The 22,383-nt window shown below is 47.9% G+C and overlaps 1 protein-coding gene across 5 annotated transcripts in view; it reads left to right on the top strand.

The window, feature by feature from the left end:
- The window catches only part of LOC114043737 (calpain-15-like), a 98,436-nt gene extending 76,322 nt beyond the window's left edge, over nt 1-22,114 (top strand). For 4 of the 5 annotated variants that reach the window (XM_027862900.1, XM_027862899.1, XM_027862901.1 and 1 more), the window contains 10 exons: nt 7,644-7,852; nt 8,997-9,180; nt 9,490-9,713; nt 11,587-11,712; nt 12,052-12,204; nt 15,385-15,546; nt 16,323-16,540; nt 17,648-17,814; nt 18,354-18,532; nt 18,799-22,114. In XM_027862900.1, the coding sequence (XP_027718701.1) occupies nt 7,644-7,852; nt 8,997-9,180; nt 9,490-9,713; nt 11,587-11,712; nt 12,052-12,204; nt 15,385-15,546; nt 16,323-16,540; nt 17,648-17,814; nt 18,354-18,532; nt 18,799-18,976 (1,800 nt within the window). In that variant the 3' untranslated portion in view covers nt 18,977-22,114. Of the gene's footprint in view, nt 1-7,643; nt 7,853-8,996; nt 9,181-9,489; nt 9,714-11,586; nt 11,713-12,051; nt 12,205-15,384; nt 15,547-16,322; nt 16,541-17,647; nt 17,815-18,353; nt 18,533-18,798 lie in introns of those variants that run through there. The other variant, XM_027862902.1, reaches the window with a different exon arrangement.
- The last annotated feature ends 269 nt before the right edge of the window (nt 22,115-22,383 follow it).

Raw genomic sequence — 22,383 nt, 5'->3', positions numbered from 1 at the left:
TGTCTCTCCCCTCCACATGGCTACCAAAGTGATTTTCCTAAAGCTCAAATCTGTTTTCCCCCTACTCATTAATTTTTTCTTATTGTTTCAGTCCAGTCTGACTTTTCCTGGCCCCATTTGGGGCAAAGGTACTGGGGTGGTTTGCCATTTCCTTCTCCATTTCCATTTGCCATTTCCAGCTCATTTTATAGATGAGGAACTGAGGCAGAGTTAGGTGACTTGCCCCTGATCATATAGCTAGTAAGTGTCTGAGGCCAGATTTTGAGGTCCTCCTGACTCCAGGTGGGCACTCCATCTGCTGTAACACCTAGCTGCCCCATTAAACTCTAGTGACTCCTTATTGCATCCAGGATCAAGTATTTCATATGTATGCCATCCTTTTATAATTTCTATTTTTAAAGTTTTATATGCACATGATATGGACTAGAACAGTAGTACATGTCTATAATTATAAACAAGTAAATATACATATTGGGAGTTTTTACTAAAAATTTTTTATTGATAGGAGTATACAGTCAGCAAGTTTGGAGAGCACTGCTCCAAAGCATCAGCTAAAGTTCTGGTGACCACTGTGAAGCATAGTGCTTAATGCGGAGGAAATGAAGACCCTTCTGAACCAGAGACCCTAAAATTGTGTCTGGTTTGGGGGAAAACTGTGCTCAGAATAATAATGGGCAATATCAGTGGTTTCAGCCCTCAGGACTACAGTATATTTCTTGAGTGATCCTCATCTCCTGCTCTAGTCCCTTTTTTGTATCGAGTATCTGCCATCTAGCTCTCTGTGAAGGCAGTAGCACGCCAGTCCAGGTTGGTGTCAGAGAACGCGCGCTGGTTTGAAGCCGTCTGAGATCATATCCTGTCACCATTCCCACCAGTGTGACTTAACCTCTCTGGGTCTTCATCTCTAAATGTCGAAAGTTGAGTTAAATGGTCTCTCGGTTCCCTTGGAGCTCTAAGGCTAGAAGCCCATGTTAAGGATTGACTGGTGTTTTCTTAGTCACTATGTATGAGAGGGCAGGATGAACAAATCTGTGGTCATGGTGTTTTGTTTTTTGTTTTTTCCCCCTAACCCTCACCCCAGCCAGGGAGAGAGAGGGTAAAATGTTAATAATAGCCTTGGGGTTGAAAGCATCCGCTAGTCTACCAAGTTTTATAGTAAGAGGTGGCATTGAGCGTATGTAACTTAAAGAAATATACTGTAGTCCTGAGGGCTGAAACTATCGATATTGCCCATTTTTATTCTGAGCATAGTTTTGCCCCAAACCTTAGGGTCTCTGGTTCAGAAGGGTCTTTATTTCCACTGCATTAAGCACTATGCTTCACACGTGGTAGACACTTAATAAATGTTACTATTTGCTCCTTAAGAAACAGAAAAGGTTGTAATGAGTCTTTATTGATGGCTCTGTTCTTAAGGGTACTTAAGAACAAGGGCTGTTGCCTTTGTACTGAGCCATTAGCCATTTGGGGCCTTCTAGAGACAAGGGCTTTCTCAGAATCTAATGATCCAAAAGGGCCCAGCATGAGAGACAGTGTACCTGGCACTGACCCTTAAAACTGAAACTGAAAACAGTCCCTGAAGTCCATTTGGTATAAGGAGCAGTTTCTTTCCAATCCCTGAAGAAGCTTTAAAGGCTTCTTTAGAAGAGATGAGGCTTAGGAAATGTTTGGGAAGGGCAGGTGCCTGTGTCTGCTCACACATACACACTCACTTGGATGTATGTGTCACTGTTTGAGATGAGAAACTCTTTAGCTCCTACAGACCCCAAAGGGAGTCTGGAAAGTCTGAGAGAGAGAGAGAGATTTCCTTGCAGTATTGAAAAAATAAATGATGAAAACAGATTTGAAGGTTTGCTTTTCAGTGCCAAGTTCCTCCTAGTGTGTTGGCGATAAGGGACAGTGAGATTTAAGAAAAATCAAACAATGTTACCGTCCCCTGAATGAGACCAAATCCAGTTTCCAAACTACTGTGATTTCTTTAGCTGGCAATTGACCTCAAATGCATCCCCTCAAGGGCAGTTCTCTTAATAGCTAGCATTTATGTATACCTAACATTTCTATAGCACTTTAAGATTTGCAAAATGCTTTCTAAATACCTCATTTTATGTGCATACCCTTTGACCCAGCAATAGTACTTCTAGGGCTATATCCCAGAGAGATCATACAAATGGGAAAAGGACCCACATGTACAAAAAAATTTATAGCAGCTCTTTTTGTGGTGGCAAAGAATTGGAAATTGAGAGGATGCCCATCAATTGGGGAATGGCTGAACAAGTTGTGGTATATGAATGGAATGGAATACTATTGTGCTATAAGAAATGATGAGCAGGCTGACGTCAGAAAAACCTAGAAAGACTTGTATGGACTGATGCTGAGTGAAGTGAGCAGAACCAGGAGAACGATGTACACATAACAGCCACATTGTGCGATGACTAATAGTGATAGGCTTAACCCTTCTCAGCAATACAAGCATCTAAGACATCTCCAAAGGCCTCATGATGGAAAATGCTATCCACATCCAAAGAAAGAACTATGGGGTTTGAATACAGATTGAAGCATACTATTTGCTATTTTTTTTTCTTCTGCTGTGTTTTGTTTCCTCCTTCTGCTGGTTCCTCCTATTGGTTCTGATTCTTACCTACAACATCACTTTTGTGAAGATATGTTTAATAGGAATATATATGTATAGCCTATATCAGATTGCATGCTGTCTTGGGGAGGGAAGGGGAGAAAAATTTAAAACTCAGAAGCTTATGGAAGTGATTGTTGATAATTCAAAATAAATTAATTAAAAATGTAATAAATAAATATCTCATTTTATCCTCACAGCAACCCTGTGAGGTGGGTGCTATTGTTGCCCTCATTTATAGATGGGGAAACTGAGGCATACAGAGATTAAGTGACTTGCTTGCCTAGAGTCATACAGCTGGTAAGTGTCTGAGATCAGATCTGAACTCAGGCCTTCTTGATTCCAGGCCCCAAGCTCTCTCCACTGTACCACCAGCTTTGGATACTCCTCCATATATGTTGTCTTCCCCTAATAGGATGTGAGCTCCTTGAATATGGGGATTGTCTGGTTTTTTTTTTTTTTTTTTGGTTTTTTTTTTGGACAACATATATGGAGGAGCAGTGGCCAGGGAAGGGAGTTTTAATCTTGGAGAGTCACAGAGATGGTGAGTTCATTTATTCATATGACAGAGTCATAATACTATTGATTTAATTACTGTTTCCAGAGCAAGAAGTGGAAAGGGTGGGGAGTGGCAAGATGGTACATATGTGGTGATGGGTCAGTTCTGGATGGCTGAATGGGATAAGAAGATAAAATGTGGGCTAGTATCCCAAGCCAGCCCCGAGATACAGTTGGCTGAAAGGACTAGCTCACATTTTGCACCAGTCATCTGGGTTAGAACTCCAGAGATGAATGAACCACTTCCCTAGGGACTGGGGACACGGACTCTGGAGAGTCAGGGTGTTGTGTTCTAGGTCCGCGTTAAGGATGCTGGTCTAGATAGGGAGGTTCAGAGCAGCAGAGACATGCACGTGGTGGGGTGGCCTGGGTGGGTGGGAGGCCGAAGTACATAGTCTCTGTCTTCAAATATCTGAAAAGTTATCATAATAGCCCGTGTGTTTATCACCCTCTATGGATTACAATTCAGGTTAGCAAGGCAGGGAGAAGTGGGGGGTGGGGGAGAAAAATAAGTACATGTTACTGAAAAGAACATTTTACTGAGTGCCTTTACTCAGTGTTTTTACGTGCCCAGGACTTTGCTCTGTAGTGAGGACATAAGAACAAATAGAATAACTCTTGCCCTCGGGGAGCTTCCCTCTGCTCCTCAGTAAATGCAGAGTGACCTGAGGAGGGAGAGAGCTCTAATCCCTTGAAGGATCTGAGAAGCGAGCAGGTGGTATCTGACCTGATCTTGAAGAAAGTGAGGAGAGGTGGGCAAGAAGTGGATGCTGGAGATGGGGACAGCCCCACAAAGTGGCCTAAATATTTGATATCTTTTTCCAGAAAGATAAGACTTGCTCTGCTTTTCCCGAAGAACAGAACTAGAGTAGAACAAGAAACAGTTTTCTGCTTGATAGGAGGAAGAACTTAGAGGGATATCCAAAAATAGACTGGCCTGCCTCGGAAGGAGAATAGTAAATTCCCTGTGTCTGGAGGTATTCAAACAGAGGCCAGATGACGACTTTCAGGAGACATTTTAGACAGGCTTCCTTATTTGGTTGAGACAACCTCTCATGTCGTCTTACAACTCTTTAAGATTCGATGATGTTAAGGAAGTTTTTGAGCGTATCTAGTTTTATAGCAAACTTTTTTTTTCTCCCTTGAGGACAGAACAAGCGAACAGGTTTAAATTGCGGTAGTGTAGGATTTTGATTTAAACATTAGAAACATTGTTATGAAGAGGCAAACACCAGAATATATTCCTAAGGAAGGTTGTGGTGATTCCAGAAAATGTTCAGGGCAGACAGTTTGCTTGAGGAGACATTTTGAGTGAGCTTTTACCCTAAGTTGACCAGATCGCCTAGGTGACCTCCCAAGTCTGAATTTTCTTTCATCCCTTTCCCCGTTCCATGTCTTCAGGTGCTTTGACTATGTTCTGTGCACTAAAGGTTGAAGAGGCAGATTAAGCGAGAGTAGGTAGAGTTCAGACCTAGCTTCCCAGGGCAAGCAAAGCCTCTTTAAGCCCAGAATCTTATACTTTTCTCTGCCTCTTCCTGTAGAGCAGTCATCATGCCTGCTGTAGCTTCGCTCCCTTCTGGATGAGGGAAGACTCAGCAAAGCTGGGAGCGTTATTCTAACTTTATGAATCAGCTTTCACCAGGGAGCAGCCCCAACCCCTGTCATCTCAGAAAGCTCTCTTTGAAGAACGTCAGGCAGCAAAGGAAAGAATGTCCTCAGAGTCAGGGTTGGTAGCTGCTGGAGCCAAAGACCAAAGGAAAGTATGTAAGTGCCTTTGCAAATCTATACAAAACAAGAATGAATTTCATCTCTTTTAAGTATGGCCTTGCTAGGAGACCAATGATGTGAAATTACTTAAAAAGGTCCTTCTAGGGATTTTGAATCTGTGACCCTTACCTCCGAGTTCTTTGAGGTAGAAGCTTCCTTGGAAGCCGGAAGATTAGGGAACAAATGGGTAGGATGGAGTGAGGCCCAGGGATGCCTTCTTCCTTGTCAGTAGGAAGCAGTCTATTGCTGGAGTCCCCTAGCTCAGGCTAGGAAAATAGGATGTGACCTTAACAATTGTTATCCCCTAGTAGGCTGTTGACTGTGGCTAGTCTAGCCTGTGTTGAAGCTATTGGTCAAGCCACAGGAAATGAAATTATTTCCGTAGTGACAGATTTGGAAATTTTCATTTGGATTTTATGCAGAAATATCGTCTTCTTTTTTCTCCCTGCCATTTGATTTCAGGCTCCCATCTTTGTACTGATCACCCCTTGAGTCATACATTGCAGCTGCAAAGAGAACTCATCTTCATCTGATCACCTGTGTCCAGATTCTCAATTTCTGGCATATGATATTGTGGCATAAAGGATAGAGAGCTGGCCTTGAGGCCAAGAAATCCAAGGTTCAGTCATACCTCTGGCAACTACTGGCCGTGTGACCCAAACAAATCATTTATCCGCTCAGTGCCCTTTTAAGGTATAGTTTGCAGAGAAGTTGCTGGCCTACACTGGGAGTTTCCTTGTCACTAAAATCACAGGTCCCATTCCTGTCCCCGTCCCCATCCTATACTTCTCTTTCTTCAGGCCTCCCATTTGGTCCTTAGCATTGAGGAGCAGGCGTGAATGAAAGTAAGGTGAAATAAGCCAGGGAAAATAGGTTGTGCCAGATTGTAAATGGCTTTGAAAACCAAACAGAGGGCTTTTGCATTTTATCCTGGAGGAAGAAAAGAGTCACTGAAGCTTCTTAAGGATATGGGGAAATTAGAAAGAGGGAAAAGCAGGAAATTAGGTTAGTTTTGGACATGTTGCAATGACTATGGAAGATCAATTGAAGAAATCCATCAGGCATTTGGAGATCTGGGACTAAGGTTTGGGAGAAACTGTGGGAGGATAGACAGACAGATAGATCTGGCAATCACTTGCGTAGAGATGATAGGTGAACCCATGATGATAGTTGAAGCTAATGAGATCACTAGTAGTGTTATAAAACCCCAGGAAGAAGAGAGTATCTAGGGGAAGGAGGTAGTCAGCAGTATCAGATGCTTCAGGAAGGTCAAGAAGGATGAGGACTGAGAAGAGATCATTGGATTTGGCAATTAAGGGATCATTTTTAACCTTGGAGGGAGCAAATTTGGTTGCATGGTGTAGGAAGACATTGCAAGGAGTTGAGAAGTTTGTGGAAGGTGAGAAAGTGAAGGTAATAAGTGTAGACTCTTGTTTCCAGAAGGTCTGTTCAAGAGAATGGTCCTATAAGGCATCTTCTGCTCCAGCCCCATTGCTGCTGCCTTCTCCCCATTTCTTGCATTGTCTAAGGAAGGAGAGGTCTTTAGGACAGTAGTTTAAAGAGATGGTAAGAACACGTGGATTTATGTATTTTTTTTTTAAGGATGAAGGAGATTAGAGTATGTGTGTAAGCATCAGGGAAGGAGCCAGTGGATGAGGAGAGACTGAAAATTAATGAGGAAGTAGATGATTGATTGAAGTTGTCTGTGCGCGCTTGTCAGCTGAGGGAGGAGCAGCAGGGATAAAGAAGCAGGGGGTAGCGTGGAGGACTTGGTATTTGCAAAGAGAAGGCTCACTTTTTCCTCTGAGCTTGAAGCAAAGGAGGAGAGAATGAGAGTTGATATAGAAGTGATTTGAATTGTAGAGTTAAAGAGAAACGTGATCTTCAGACACATGGCTTCAATATTTTCAGGGAAATGTAAGACCTATGGGAGAGGCAGGGAGAGGGAGTGGTTTAAGTAGATTGGGAGAAAAGAGTATCAAGAACAAATGCTGAATATCAAAGTCTTTTTCTACCAGTATTCCCTCTATGAAATGGAGATGTGACTTCTCCACACATAAGGAAAATTACAGTTTAGGGCAAGGCCTGCTGGAAGGCCTCCAAGATTACTTTGTACCAGAGATAAGAATTTAACAAGTATCAAAGTAGCCACCCCCTGAGTCTTTGCAAGGGGAAAAATACTAAACTACCACTGCTAACTCTATGTGTAACTTCAGGCAAGTCATTTAATGTTTCTGCATCTTGTTCCCCATCTGAAAAATAGAAATAATATTTGCAGTATGGTTATGCTTAGATGGAATTTTGGATATGACACTGCTTTGGAAAGTATAAAGCTGTATAAATACAAGTGATTATTATTTTGAACCGTACCACAGCCATTTTTTGATTCAAAGTTTTTATTGACTGCTTCTCAGGTGGTAAGTCCTGGCAACCTCCTCAGGACATCAAGCAGCTCTGAGCTGGGAAGCCTGCTTCCTCTCTGTCCCACCTCCCCTTCCCCCCCCACTATCCCAGGGCAGAGATGATGCCTAAACAATGGAGGAAATGTATTCAAGATGTTGTTTGTGACAGGGGCTGCTTTGTTTTCCAGGGCATGACTGCTAGTGTCAGGTCTTCCTTGGGATTCTGGTACCCAATCCTGCCAGCCCCTGAGTGTAGTTGTGTTTGGACTTTGTTTTTTTTTTCTTCTCAGAACAAAGTGAACTTTGTGGATGACAGCTTTCCCCCTGGTCCTCAGTCTGTGGGCTTCCCTGAAGGGGACAGTGTCCAGCAGCGGGTAAAGCAGTGGTTACGACCTCATGAAATCAACTGTAGCATTTTCAAGGACCAGACAGTCGGATGGTCAGTGTTCCGGACACCTCGGCCCTCCGACATCCTGCAGGGGCTCCTAGGGAACTGTTGGTAAGGGATCATGTTACCAGATGGTCCTTGGCATTGGAAAGGGATACTAGTGCTACTGTTCCCACCACTCAAGGCAAAACAGATCTTTCTTACCACATTAGCCTCAAGGTTGGTCAGGGTTTGTGATCCTGTGAGATGAATTATCAAGTGGTAAAGAAGCCAGGAAATTAAGATAGCTTTTGCTGGGAATCTGGAATCTCCCATGCTGGCAGTGATCTTCCTGCTGGTACTCCAGAGTGAGGGATTCACTTCTGCTACATTGCAATGAAGAAGATTAAGTCACACTCACCAGTAATCTGACTCCTGCCCAGCTCACCCAGCCACACACTCCCATTAGGAGGAGCCAGCTTCGTAGGGCCTTAGTCTTGAAGTAGTGTGGGATAAAAAGCACTTGGGAGACCTGGCTTCTAGTTCTGGCTCTGGGACCGTAGCAAGTTATTTGCTCACTCTAGGCCACAGTTTCCCTCTATAAAGTGAGGGGAATTGGATGATCTTGAACATCTCTTCTGCTTCTGGCACGTTAGGAGTCTGCAAGCTGCGGGGTGCTCTTCCTGGAGCCGGTTGTCCTCTCACCCCTAAAGACTTGCTTGAAAAAGACCCAGAGACGCTGCCTTGGTCTGGAATGACTGTGGCCCTAGAGGCTGTGTTTAGTTCCACATCCTCTGGAGTTCAGTTGGCTCTGAAGAGGAAGGGGTTCTTAACCTGTGGTCTATGAACCTAAGGGGTCTGTGGAAAGTAGATTTCAGAGGGTCCCTGAATTTGGTTGGGAAAACAATGACATCTTTATTTCTACTAACCTCTAACTGAAATTTAGCACTTCAATTAAAAATATCTTTTAAAAAATCTTATTCTAAGTAGAGGTCCTCCATAGGTTTCACCAGGCAACCAAAGGGGTCCATGATGCAAGATTAAGAACTCCCAGACTAGGGAGTGAAAGAGGAGATGCTGTAGTTTGATCTGAAGAGTCCAGGGCCTCCTTGCCACCTTCTTCTCCATAACCTACCCACTTAGACACTGGGGAGGGGGTATGTGCCTGAGGCTGGAATAGTCAGGGCTCTGCATCTATTCTGAGGGACAAGGGAGTGGGCTGGACAGGGTGTGGTGGCTCAGGGGTGATCTGGCTTGAGCCATCCCCTTTTGACAGGTTTCTCAGTGCCCTGGCAGTGTTGGCTGAGCGCCCAGAGCTGGTGGAGCGGGTGATGATCACCCGTACTCTCTGTCCAGAAGGGGCATACCAGGTTCGGCTATGCAAGGATGGCACATGGACCACAGTGCTGGTTGATGATATGCTGCCCTGTGACGAGTGTGGGTACCTTCTCTTCTCTCAGGTCAGTGCTCCCTCCTTTCCATTTCCTGCCAGGCCACTGGGCTTCTACAAGCAGAGAGGGCTTCAGAGGTCAAGATACTAAGCATAAAGAAACTCAAAGGGCCACCAACAGGGGCCTATCACTCACTGGGCAGGAGGTCGCAGGAAGGGCAGGTGAACTTAATCTTTTGAGGCAAGCAGTGGGAGTCTCATGGCTGCCCATTGGGGGTGGATTCTTTGGGGTTAGGGGAGCATGGTTGATAGAGGGGAAGCCAACACTTTGGCCCCTGCTCCGTTATTGAAGTGCCTTCACTCTCATCTTTCCATTCAGGCCCAGCGGAAACAGTTGTGGGTTGCTCTCATGGAGAAGGCTCTGGCCAAGCTGCATGGCTCGTACTTTGCCCTCCAAGCGGGGCGTGCCATCGAAGGCCTGGCCACACTCACTGGTGCCCCCTGCGAGAGTCTGATGCTGCAGGTCAGCTCCACTAACCCCCGGGAGGAGCCCATTGACACTGACCTCATCTGGGCCAAAATGCTGAGTTCTAAGGAGGCTGGGTAAGAGGAGGTGGGAGGGGCTGGGTCTCAGCAGTCAGAAAAGTTGGGAGGAGAGGAAAAGGGACACAGGACAGTAGGCCCTCCTTGACTCTGAAAAGCTAGAGTGACTACTCCCAAGATCTAGAAATCTGGACTTGACAGACATTTTATGAACCTTGGCAAGATACCCCTTGGACCTAGGGTTTTTTGGGTTTTGTTTTGTTTTTGTTTTTTTGAGGAGAGTTACTTTGCTTTGTGTTCTTAACACATTAATGATATTTTTCCAACTACACTGAAGAAACAGGTCCAGGGGAAGTTTTAGAAAGAGCCAGTAGTACATACCCAGGAGTCAAAATGAGGGTTTCCCCAGCTGGAAGATCATCCTCCCATCTGAGGGTGGGCTTGACAAAGCCCCTAGACTGGAGGTGGGGGGTGGGGTGGGGAACTGGCATTGCTTTAAAACCATTGATGGTGCCCCCCAAGTGGACAGAGGTCAGGTACCTCACTGGAGACTATGAGACTGAGGCTTTGCCAGGGCAGCACGAAGGACACAGACTGATGCCATGAAGGGATGGGATCAACAGGAAGGAATAGACATCTTCCCCCATTCAAGAGGCTTCTCTTCCACGGAGCAGCGGGGATTTGTGGTCTTTATGCCCACTCCAGCCTGTGAAACCTCAAGACAAAATGCAGAAAGTTTGCAAAAAGGGAAGAGCAGAGTCAAACATTCCCCTCAGCACAGAGGGGCTGCCCTGGGGCAGCCATCCACCCATTGTAGGAAGCACCTAATTTGTCAGGCAGTTGAGACACTTGGATTGAATTTAGTTCCTTTCCCTCCTGGTGATATATAGGGAGTTAGTTCTTCTCTCCCTCAGGGCCTCAGTTCTGCCATCTGCAAAGTGTTGAGGGGAGCAGTCTCTGACTCCTTGCTTGAGGAGTCCTGGGAGGCTGCAGCCCTTCCTGCTGCCTAGGAAAGAGTTGGAGACTGGATTTCTGATCCTCCCTGTAATGTTTCCTGTGTGAGCCAGAACAAATTACACAGCTTCTCCAGCATTTGACTTTCTTTGGCTATAAAATGAAGAGGAACTAGCGAAGGCCTTCAGAGACGGATATTTGTACCAGTCCACACAGAGCCAGGGAGAACGGTCCACAGGGCTTGTTTTACTTGAGTACCACCACTGTTGCTGTTTGCCGCTTTCTTGCTTTGTGCCCTTCCCAAACAGGCTTGGACTTGGAATTGTGTAGCCCTGGGAAGTGTCCTGGGCATGAAACTAGTTTCATGGCTACAATATAATTAGTGCTACCTGCCGGACTGGGGATGAGGGACCTGAACAGAGATGACTCTCTGGGAATCTATGGGGACCACCTCTTCGTCCCAGGGTTGGAGCCTATATAAAAGGACTCCTGAGAGTTCTCCTGCCTCTAAGTCTGGAGGTTGGCAGTCTCCATTCTGGAAACTCTATGGGGGTTAACAGTAAATCTTAGAAAACCGTCTGAGAGGGTTGGGAAAATGCCAGCTCTTATCATGCCCAGCCTATCTTGTAGAGGTTAGAGGAGTGTGTATTAAATATCTAGGTTGCCTTTTTGGAACTTGTGCCCCTATCCGTAGACCACTGAGTACTATCTCAGTGTTGAGATTACCTGTACAAATGGCTATATCTTATGGAACAGTACAGCCTCAGGAGGCCTTCTTTTTGGTGCCTTCTAGGTTTGAAGGAAGGTAGAACAACTCCTACTTTTGGGATGAGAGAGCACTTGGTCTAAGGGCCTGCAGTCCCACCTATTCCCCAAAATGCTGCAATGGGGCAGTGGACTTGGCACTCTCAGCTGCCCTGTCCTGGCTGAATCTGGCACTGCCCCGTCAGCATGGGCTGTGCTGTGTCCTTGCTTATAGGTTCCTTATGGGTGCTTCTTGCGGAGGGGGTAACATGAAGGTAGATGATGCAGCCTACGAGAGCATGGGACTCCGCCCCCGCCATGCCTACTCCATTCTGGATGTCCGAGATGTCCAAGGCTTCAGGTGAGCACATCAGGGGACCCTGACCCTGCCTCATGAGGAAAGAAATGGCAAAAACCCACGAGCCTAAGTCTCCAGAGGGTGCCTGAAGGGGCTAGAGTTTCTGGGGTACTGAAGGCCTCCTGAATTCCATCACCAAGCAGCAGGGAGGGAGAGAGGAGCTCACTATCCAAACTGTTCTGAAGACCAGAGGGTACAAATGTGCTCTCTGAAATAGCTTGTCTCTAGAGCACAGGACTTTAATAACTGATGACAGCTTCTTGAGACCTGCTGCCAGGGGGTGAGTGTCTCAGGTGGCTAACAGTTCAGCAGCCTTCATCTGTCACACTCTGCTTGCTACAGGCTTCTCCGACTTCGGAACCCTTGGGGACGATTCTCCTGGAATGGCAGCTGGTCAGATGAATGGCCTCACTGGCCTGGGCACCTGCGCCATGATCTGATGCCCCATGGCAGCAGTGAGGGGGTCTTCTGGATGGAGTACAGTGACTTCATGAGGTAAATGAGTGGCTGGGATAGAGGAAATGTATGGCAGACTGAGCTGGATGACACGAAGGTGCCATAGAGCTTGGGAATCGTTACCTTGAGAATAGGTGAGCAAATCTCCATTACTTGTGAACTGGACTGAACACTCAGCAGCTGCAGCTTTGGGCGAGACTTGAACTGCCATTCAGGATGGGCATGGCTACCAGTCTTCCTATTTGCCCAATGAAAATAACACTTCCTGTCCTTTTCCTTCTGCCTGCCCTCAGAGCCTTGTGAAGGAGTGAATACCCAGAGAGCTTATTAGAGCCCTTTGTGAAAGGTTGGCTGGTGCAGAGGACGCCAGAGAATGGATGTACCCTCTCCGAAGGCTGTCCTTAGGTGAATTCGGACTGGGAGCGGCACCTCACCGGATAATTTGGGGACATTGGTCTCCGTGGGGCATCTCCCAGTCAGAGCAGCAGGTCCAAGGCTCCCTGCCTCATATCCCTTTGGAGTTTTGTGAATTCCGTGGGCCCATGCTGTTTACTCTGAGAGTTCATCTTCGCACAGCATACTGGTGCTAATACAAATGTTGAGTTGCTGAGAGCAATTCCTCCCTCCAAGAGAGTTAAGTAAGGTCATCAGTGCCACAGGGCGAACCAGGCAAGCCACGGTAGCCCCTATTTCTTTTGGGCAAAAGCTGATAGCTGGAGTGGGAAGTCCAGGCGTTTAAGGTCTGGGACAAAGAAGGGAGTAGTGGGCCTTCTGGGGGTGGGAGAGGGTCAGAGGACTTAATCTGTGTGGAAGGCTGGGTGCTTGCTAGCCAAAGGCCAGTTCATAAGACTGGGTGGGGCCTGTTGGCACCCACACAGCAGTGATGTTGAAGGAGTGAGTTGAGACCCTGGATCCATTGGGGCCCGGCAGTAGATTCCAGATTGGAGTGACTGGATTATCATGTTTCCAGTTCATGGGATCTCTGACTCAATCAGACACGGGAGTGAAGAACGAGAGCTTCACATTCCCAGTGTGGGGAGAGGGGAACAAGGGACCATTAGGCTGCTTCTTGATCCATCCAAGTGAGGAGCTCTGTTTTCCCTGGGGTAGGAAAACATGGGCCTCTGAACTGCAGGCCACCTGATGGGTAAGTCTAGATAATGTATCAGGAGCACCTGGCAGAAGTTCTCCCCCTGCCCATCCCCCATGAGGCTTATCCCTGGGATCCTTGCACCACCTGGTGGGGAATGGCAGCGTCTGCAAGAGGCGAGAAAGATTTCTTGGGCACCCGTTCTCTACAGGAGCCTAGGCCTGGAGCTGGTGGGATGGCGAACAGACAGGAATGTGGCATAGCTCCTGCCTTCCTGCAGCTTGCAGTCTATTCCCCACCTTGGCATTTAATGTTTTTTACAGCCTGGTTTTAAGCTATCTTTCCAGACCTATTTCATATTGTTCTTGTCCATTTGTTCCGGATTCCAGGCAAAGTGTTCTACCTGCTGTTTCTTAAACCCTTAACATTCTGTCTCTAGCCCCCATGCCTGGGATGCACTCTTTCCTCTACCTCTTTTGATCCCTAAATTTCCTTAAAGGATCAGCTCCTGAGACCCCTCCTTTTCCTCATCTCCCAGTTATTGCCCTTCTCCCCATTACCTTGTGTTTACTTATCTGTGCAGGCTACAGATCCCATTATAAGCGTAAGCACCTCGAGGGCAAGAGCCGGTTTTCATTTTTGTTTGGAGAGCTCCAGGCCCTAGCATAGCGTCTGTACTTAATTAATGCTTATTGAAATAGATTAAGAGAGAGAGTTCTAGGCCTAGCTTCTTACCAATGCCCAGCAGGGTTAGATGCTTTTGAGAAGACAGGAGGGAAGAAAGGGACATGATCCCTTCCATGAGAAAGCTGAGAGCCTGCTTGGGGAGTGGAAGCAAAAGCATAGAAACAGAAATTAGCCTGACATATTCAAGAAGCAAGGCAGGCAATGGTGGGAGTGGGGAGGAGACAGAGAGAGAGAGAGAAGAGAAGAGAAGATAGGTTGGCTGGGTTGTGGAAGCTGGAGGGAAGAATTTTGCATCTGGAATCCCAAGACGTGAGGGAGTTTGAATTCTACCTCTGCCATTTCCTAAGTGCGTGACTGCAAGTGACTTGTTTTTCCGGTCTGAGTTGGACTGAATGGCTACCCAGGTTCCTACCAACTTTGAAATTCTGGGGGGATGGAGATTCTTATTCTTTTACTAGCAAGTCCCTTAACTTCCTCCTGCCTGTTTCTTCATCTGCAAAATCGAGGTTGGACTACCCAACTGACAGGGTTATGGAAGAAAAAGTGCTTTGTAAACCTTAAAATACTATACAAACGTGAATCAGGATAGGTGGGGAGGGCTTGGTTCTAAAGGGTCTTGAAAGCTAGGTTGAGGAATTTGCACTGGGAAAGCCATTGAATGTTTAAGTACAGTGAATAAGTGAGTGAATGAATGAAAAAGCATTTATTAAGTGTTTAGTATACACAAAGCATTGTGCCAAGCCCTGGGAGTACAAATTTAAAAAATGGGACAGTCCTGGCCCTCAAGAACCTTACTTTCCAATAGGAAGATACAACACATGTAAGAAAGTGCTATCCAAGAAGGGGTTTTTTGGTTTGGAAAATCATAAGAACACCTTTTGGAGCCTTTGGGGAATAGATTGACATGCTCTTTCTAGTAGAAAGAGCTGTATTGATTTGATTGCTTACAGAACTAGAAAGGGGATGGGGGAGGGGCGCAGGAACTGAAGGTATGCATGAGAAATTAAATTGGTAATGTGTGCAAGATTGATTGGAGACCTATTCACTAGCTAGGAGGCTGTTATTATCCTGGTGTGAAGTGAGAAAGACTTGGATTAGACTGGTAGCAGGTGGAATGGAAAAGAAAGGGCAAATCTAAGGCCTCAGTATTATGGGGGCTCCTGCTTCCCAGGAATAAGGGGCCTGGGATGGCATTGTCAAGAACCTCTAGGCTGCCCTCTCTCTCTTCAGACTTTCTGAAGAGCCTGAGCTGAGACTCCAAAGGGAAAAGAAACTCAGATGGGGAGCCTAGAACCCAGAGAAGTGAACTCTAGCCATCATCCCCATGGAGGAAAGGCCAAGGATCTTTGTGGTTTTACTGTCAACGCTGTACAGTGAGGTGTATGGTCAACAGAGTAGCCCCCAGATGATTTGGCCTTCTAATTTCACCCTCCTTCCTGCAGGTACTTTGATTCTGTTGATATTTGCAAGATCCACTCAGACTGGCATGAAGTACGGGTGCAGGGTATCTTCCCCAATAAGGCAAGCAGGCCTATCATGGTGACCTCCCTGACTGTGCTAGAACGAGCCACCCTGGAGTTTGCTCTCTTCCAGGAGGGGAGCAGGTAAGTGCCAGACCAGGTAGTGTGGAGATAGTTCAAGAGTCACCAGGGAACTGCTCTGGAGGTATTCTATACTCCTGCTTCTGTTAACACTACTTACCCCTCTCCAAGGTAGAGCTTAAGGGCAGGGTGACTATGGCCCCAGGCCACTTCCCACCCTTAATCCTATCTAGGCTCCATCCTCCCTTGGCCACGTGGTCCAGGTCCCTGGAATTCCATTACCTCATAGACTACTTGGCTACTCCTAGATCCCTCCCATAGTCTTTCTAAGGTCCATCTTGTCTCCATCAAGATGCTCAGATTCTTACAATCTAGCCACTGCTCAGATTCCTTAAGAGTCTGCCCAATATGACAGATGTTCTAATAAACCTTGTCTTTGTCTGGAAAAAAAAAAAGAGTAGGGTGAGGATATAGGAAAGTGGAAAGACTTCTGATCTTGGCCACCTTTGATTTGACTTTTGTATGAAAGTTTGGGAGATAAGAGTTAGTGTATCTAGGAAAACTTCAGAATAGGAGAGAATATTAAGAGTAGCCAGCAGACAGTAGAATGAGCTCTGCCCTGGGCTCCTGTGACATACTAAGATGCCTCCAAGGCACAGCAAACCCTGTTTGGTGAGGCATTCTGGGTGGATTTCTTCCTCAGGGTGGGTGACATCATTACAACCATCCCCACATGGTGACCATTTAGTCAGCCCCTAAGCCTGGGAGCATGGCATTCTCCCCAGGACAGAGGGGGTTTAGGATCCTGACCAGAGCCTCCCCTCCCCGTCCCGTTCCAGACGGTCAGACACTGTTGACAGCCATCTCCTGGACCTCTGCATCATGGTGTTCCGAGCAACCTTCAGCAGCGGGAATAAGCTGAGCCTGGGCCGACTGCTGGCCCACAGCAAACGGGCAGTGAAGAAGTTTGTGAACTGTGACGTGATGCTGGAGCCAGGGGAGTATGCCGTTGTGTGCTGTGCCTTCAACCACTGGAGCCCCGCCTCAACCGCTCAGGGTAAGGACTGGCTGTGTGCAGCTTCCCAACCCATCAGGAACAGCAGCTGCGCTTCGGACGTGACCTGGGCAGCCAGGGAGAGGGCACTGGCTGATGCAGGCGAGAGAACAGAGGAGACAAGACAAAAATTTGTCAGTCAGGGATACAGATGTAGTGACTGGGTGACCTTGGTCAAATTACTTAACTCACCTGGGACTCAGTTTTCTCTTTTGTAAAATAAAGTAGTTAGACCACTTGGTCTCATAAGGTCCCTTCTAGTTTGAAAATTCTGTGATTTTTGAGGAGGTTCCCATGGCTTTGAATCTAGCTATGCTTCTCACCAGCATTATGCCCTTGGGCAAATTATAGCCTCTTGAGTCCGTAAAACAAAAATCTTAACATTTTTGCTACCTCTCTTGCTCCATAAACGATAAAGTGCTATGTAAATGTGAGCTGAAATCATGGTGATATAATGAGCATCTCCTAGGTGTCCGATCCTATGTTGAATGCTATCTGAAGATTCAAAGGATGGTAAAAACCCATCTTAGCCCACAAAGGGGACCCTGGTTAGGCCAGGGGACATAGAATGTGTGAAAATATCTGCTGGTTCAAATAACAGAATTTTGAAACTGCCACATTGCCAGCCATCCTTATATCTATCTGCCTGGATCAAAGCCAAAGACCCAGAGCAGAACCTCTTAGCATAGACAGCCTTCCTCAAGGAAATGTAGGTGAGCTCCAGGGTCCTTTCTAAGCCTTAATCTGTGATTGGAGGTGGTTGAGATCAGGAGTTCTAGTTTTGTCTGAGAAGCCTGATAAGTGTCTAAGAAAGGTGTCCTCTGCAGTGTAGGATGGATTAGGCTCAAGGTCCCAGCTGGGATGGGCCAAGGTGGAAAGAAATCCTTTGGGAGAGTCTGTGATCTCTCTTTCTTTTTAGAGACACTATTCCCTTTGCTTCCCTTTTATTCCATCAGAGTAGGTGGACTTAGGGAATGGGGTCAAGGAGACCTTGTCCATGAGAACGGGATATATCCCCAGCAGTAGATGGGGAAGGTCTGCAGGGGATGGAGAAGCTGAAATGTCTGCCTGCACTCAGGCCTCTCCCATCACTGCTTTGCCCCTGCCCAGTTTCCAGCCCGACAGGAGGAGTAGGGCGCAGTGCCCCAGAACCTCCTGGGCACATATTGGCTATCTACAGCTCGAGACTGGTCATGGTGGAGCAGATTGAAGCCCAGCCCACCACTCTGGCCGACGCCATCATCCTCCTGACTGAGAACAAGGGCGAAAGGCATGAGGTAGGTGCTGGGTGCAGGGAGGGAAAGAGGAGGAGCTCCAGAGCTGGCCCAGGGCTGCCGGTCCTTCCCCCAGTTAATGGTGGACTTCCCTGCTTCTCTTCATGCTTCAGTAAGCCAGAGGACCAGCTCTGTCACAGGACCTCAGGGGGGTTGTCTGTGATGAGCACTGGGATGTGGATGGACTTGTTTCAGATCCAGGCTCTGCTCCCTCCGAGTGTGTCACTCCCTTCTTTGGACCTCAGTTTACTTATCTGGGGAGTTAGGAAGTTGGACAAGACGGTCCTTGCTTTCTCTGGTTCCTCTCTGGTTCTGCTCTCCTCGAATGCAGCTCTTCAGAAGGCCAGTAGAGGGCACCAGCTGAAAAGCTGTGGACTTGGGTGGTCCCTGCTGAGCCAGAGCTGTCCAGGCACCCCCTTCTTCCCATCAGAAAACTGCTCATCTGTCATTTGTTTGGGGATGGGGATGGGGATGGGGATGGGGCATAGGGAGGAAAGGAGGACTTACTGACATGGGAGAAATGCCATCCCCCTTCGCCCTAGGGCCGGGAGGGCATGACCTGCTACTACCTGACACACGGCTGGGCAGGCCTGATTGTGGTCGTAGAGAACCGTCATCCCAAGTCCTACCTGCACGTGCAATGTGACTGTACCGACAGCTTCAATGTAGTCTCCACCCGAGGCAGCCTCAAGACCCAGGACAGCGTCCCACCCCTGCACAGGTGAGGCCCTGCTGGCTGCCAGCGTCCTGTTAAACCTTGGCCCCTTCCCTGAACAGGAGCCCTCATGGGGAGAGAGATTGTGGATGATGACGAGGAGGGCGCTTTCCTGGCACGTGTCCTAGTATCCTCAGTGGGTTGCTTTTCATAGCCGCTCATCTTCAAAGCAACCTCTGGGCGGTGTCAGCCCCTGGTGCCAACATGACGAGGATGAGGGCAGGAATTTCCTCCGTTCTGTCTAGCTCCATCACCTGGTCCTTCTCCTTCAGGCAGGTGCTGGTGATCCTATCCCAGCTGGAGGGGAACGCCGGCTTCTCCATCACACACCGCCTGGCTCATCGAAAGGCTGCCCAGGCCTTCCTCAACGATTGGATGTCCACCAAAGGGACCCACAATCCTCTGCTCACACCTGAGGTTGCTGGGCTCCACGGTCCCCGGCCCCTATGACCCATGTTCTGCCCTTCTAGGGGCATCTCACTTTCCTCTCCCCATCCCAGCCTCTCCTCGCTTCATGCCTTCCCAGTTTGTTGAGGTTCTCAGCCCCTTCTGCTCTTCAGGGTAGCAGAACCCACCAATCTCCTGACCTCTCTCTGTGTTCCCGTTCCCTCACCCACAGCCACTCCCTCGTCTTCTTGATTACTCTAAGGGTTCTTCTGGAGTCTCTGCCTTGGAGCCAGCACACCTGAAGTGAAGTCCCATGCCCTGGGTCTTTCTTTCCTATTTCTGCCCTAGGGTGGATTGGGAAAGATCAGACTAACTGGGCTTGGGATTCCTATCACTTCCCCTCCCCCTAGTTGCATGCACTTTATGAGGGAGACTCGGAAGATGTAGGGGGCAGGGACTTAACAATGCTTGAACCTTAGAAATCTCAGGATCCCCACCCAAGGGACATAGTCCTGTAGCCTGAAGTGGGCATTACCAGCCTCCTGATTCTGACATCCTCCTGCTTATCGAGTGGAGAGCTGAAGGTGGCTGGCCCCAGCGGCGTGACGTGGTGGTGAGCCCTCATGGTCCAGGATCCAGCCGTGGCATCAGCTTCTGCAAAACAAAATACCTCTCACGAAGACTCTGCTTGTCTCCACTGTGGCCAGTCCCTGGGACGCTGCTGGAGATCCAGATAGGGGCAGAAAAGAGGGTATAAGGGTTGGGGATCAAGAGTGGGTTGGAGGAATATCCCTCCGAGCCCTTCTTCTAGTTTCTTCTATCATGGGAATTTGGGGGTCCTTCCCCTTGAAAATTTTAGCCAGGATTTCAAACCACAAAAACCAAAATAACTCTTGGGGGCAGGATTGGAGGCATTTCAGTGTTTATGGAAGGAAGGCTTCCAGTGGAGCTACCTGGCTCAGAGCTTTCAGGTCCAAGTTCACCTCTTCCTTCCTCTTCCCTGGTTCATCTCCTTTCAGGGATACAGCAGCCATCTCCTTCTTCCCACTTGCCAGCCTTACCCAGGTAATAGGGACCCAGTTTGAGGGACTAGGGTCCTGAAGGATCCTGGTTTTTCACATGCTCTGTGAGGAAGGTTTGTCAGCAGCTGAGCAGGAAGACAAGCTAGGCCCAGAACTGTGTTGTGGAGCTTTTAGTAAAACAGAACAAAATTATGTCTAAAGGAGATGGGAATAAAAATGGGGAGTCCAAAGGCCTGGATTTCAACAGAAGGTCCTCTCTCGCCTCTCCTCATGACCCCTTCCCCTCCCATTCCCACCAATGATACTATGCAACTCCTGGAGAGAGCAGTGCTAGGATAGAAGCCATGCCCTGAGGGTGGAGAGACAGGGCCTCCCTTCTGCTCCCACTTTCCCTGGGGTGGGAAGAGGCTGCAATGGCAGGGAATTTCACTTTGGCCCCTTTGTGGTAGTTTTAACTATTCTGTGTCCAGTGTGGCCTAGGATAGGAGTAGGAGGGAAAATGCCCATAGGATCCCTAAGTGGCCACCTTGCCAATGGCAGATCATTTTGTTTTTAATGAAATTCCTTCTCGAACCTTTAAGCAAACTCTTCTGCCTTGTGAGCTCAGGATGTTAGGGCTGACAAGTTTGTTCTGACCTCCTGGGGAAAGGGTTGGGATGGAGTGGGAGATCTGTCTCGTTTGGGGAGGAGACCAGTAGTCTCACTTCTCTTGCCCCAGAGGCTCTTGATGTGATGGATACCTGTTCAGTGTGGCCCTGGGAACTCAACTGGGATCAGTGAGTTCCAGCCCATCCCAGGCTTTCCCTCCCAGCCCCCAGCATTGGCTGCCCAGGCCTGCAGCCACTAGTGCCCGGCCTGTCTCCAACTCAGAACAACCTACCATCCCAGAGTATCAGGGCCATCATTGTCCTAACCCCCATTCTGGTTCCTAGAGGGTTTAGAGGGCTCTAGAAACCCATCTCCCTTTTAGAAACACAAAACAGATAGGGCCACCAGTCCCATGAGGTTTAAAGTTTTGTACTAAGTAAAACTAGCACTTGTGAAAACTAGGATCCCTCCCCTCCATGACTCCATAGGTGCTAAGTTTTTAAACCCAGGGCCCGCTCTGGGCATTGTACCCCAGCAGCAGGGGTAAGGGAAAGTCCAGTTTGAGTCATTGTTCCCACTTGGCTCTGGCTCCAACTGAGACCAGCCAGCCTGGCGTCCTGTTGGGCAGGGGCCTGATTTAGTGCCAGGCTCAACAAAGACTTCAGAATAATAATTCAGGTTTCAGAAAAGTACTAAATAGAAGCATGTCACAGTGTAGCATAGCTCCCAGCTTCACGCATTTGGATATCCCCCAGATCAAATCCCAATCCCATCTTCACCAGCTAGCCACTCCCAGCAGCCAATCCCAATGTCAGGTGGTTAGCCTGGTACACACGTTAGTCTCGTCCCCAGCATCCATTTTGCAGAGGGCCTCTTGCTATCATTAGGTTGCCAAAATCCTCTTTCATATATTCAAGCCCCAGCTCTTTTCGGAAGCGCAGGGTGAAAATCCAGCCTCTGGGGTGGGAGTGGGGATAGAGCCTCAGACTCGGGGCCCAGGTGGTTGGTAGTGCCCCAGCAATTGCTTTCCCCACCACCCTCCCTATTCCTGTCCCCCCCCAGATGTACCCTTTCCCTCCAGCATTCCCTGTGCCCCCAGTACCAGAGTGGGGTGCAGCAGTGGGATGTTGAATTCTTTGGTGTCTGTTTTGTGAATGTCTGAGCCCGGGCTCCCTGCAGGAGGGAAGAATGGGAAGGAAGCTCACCAATCCCAGGTGCTCCTGCCCCCGGCCCTCCCGCAGGACCCCACCTCTGCACTGCCTCATCAGACCTGCTGCCCCCGTCCCCTGGCAGCGGGGAGCCAAGCTCATCCAACCCTTTGTTTCTGTGGTTCCCTTTTTTTAAAAAAAATCTGTCAAAAATACCTAAAACACTATAATCTGCCCTTCCTTTTCTCCTTTTTATTTCCTTTTATTCTGTCTGAGCTGTGAATATTTTTAACCCTGTAAATACTGTCCAGCTCTTATGAAACATAGGCTATTTTGTCAATTGTAAATCAGAACTGTAATCCCTGTATGATACGAATTCTCCATGGGTGGTTTTCAGACTCAGGCTCCAATGGACCAAATAAAAAGTTTTGTTTTTTAATGAACTTCCGGAGTCCACTCTTGTCTTCACCCCCACCCCAACTCCAGGTTTCCTCCTAACACTAGCTCTGGACAGAACAGCCTGTGTGGTGAGAAGGAAAGAGACAAGAGTTGCTCAGAGCTCTCCTGTAGCCCATTTCTGCCTGGGATATCTCAGCCCCTTGGAGAAAGCTCCCTGAGGCAGGCCTCCTGCTCTGGAGATTGGACCTAAGAACCTCTCACATCACAGCCAGGGCCTCTGGGTACCCTCGTGGCCTGAACTGGGAATCAGCAC

The sequence above is a fragment of the Vombatus ursinus genome, unplaced genomic scaffold (assembly GCF_900497805.2).
Source record: "Vombatus ursinus unplaced genomic scaffold, bare-nosed wombat genome assembly UNPS02014770.1, whole genome shotgun sequence".
Classification (NCBI taxonomy): Eukaryota; Metazoa; Chordata; class Mammalia; order Diprotodontia; family Vombatidae; genus Vombatus; species Vombatus ursinus.
Note: the sequence above shows the minus strand (reverse complement) of the source record. Positions and strands in the feature narration are given on the sequence as shown.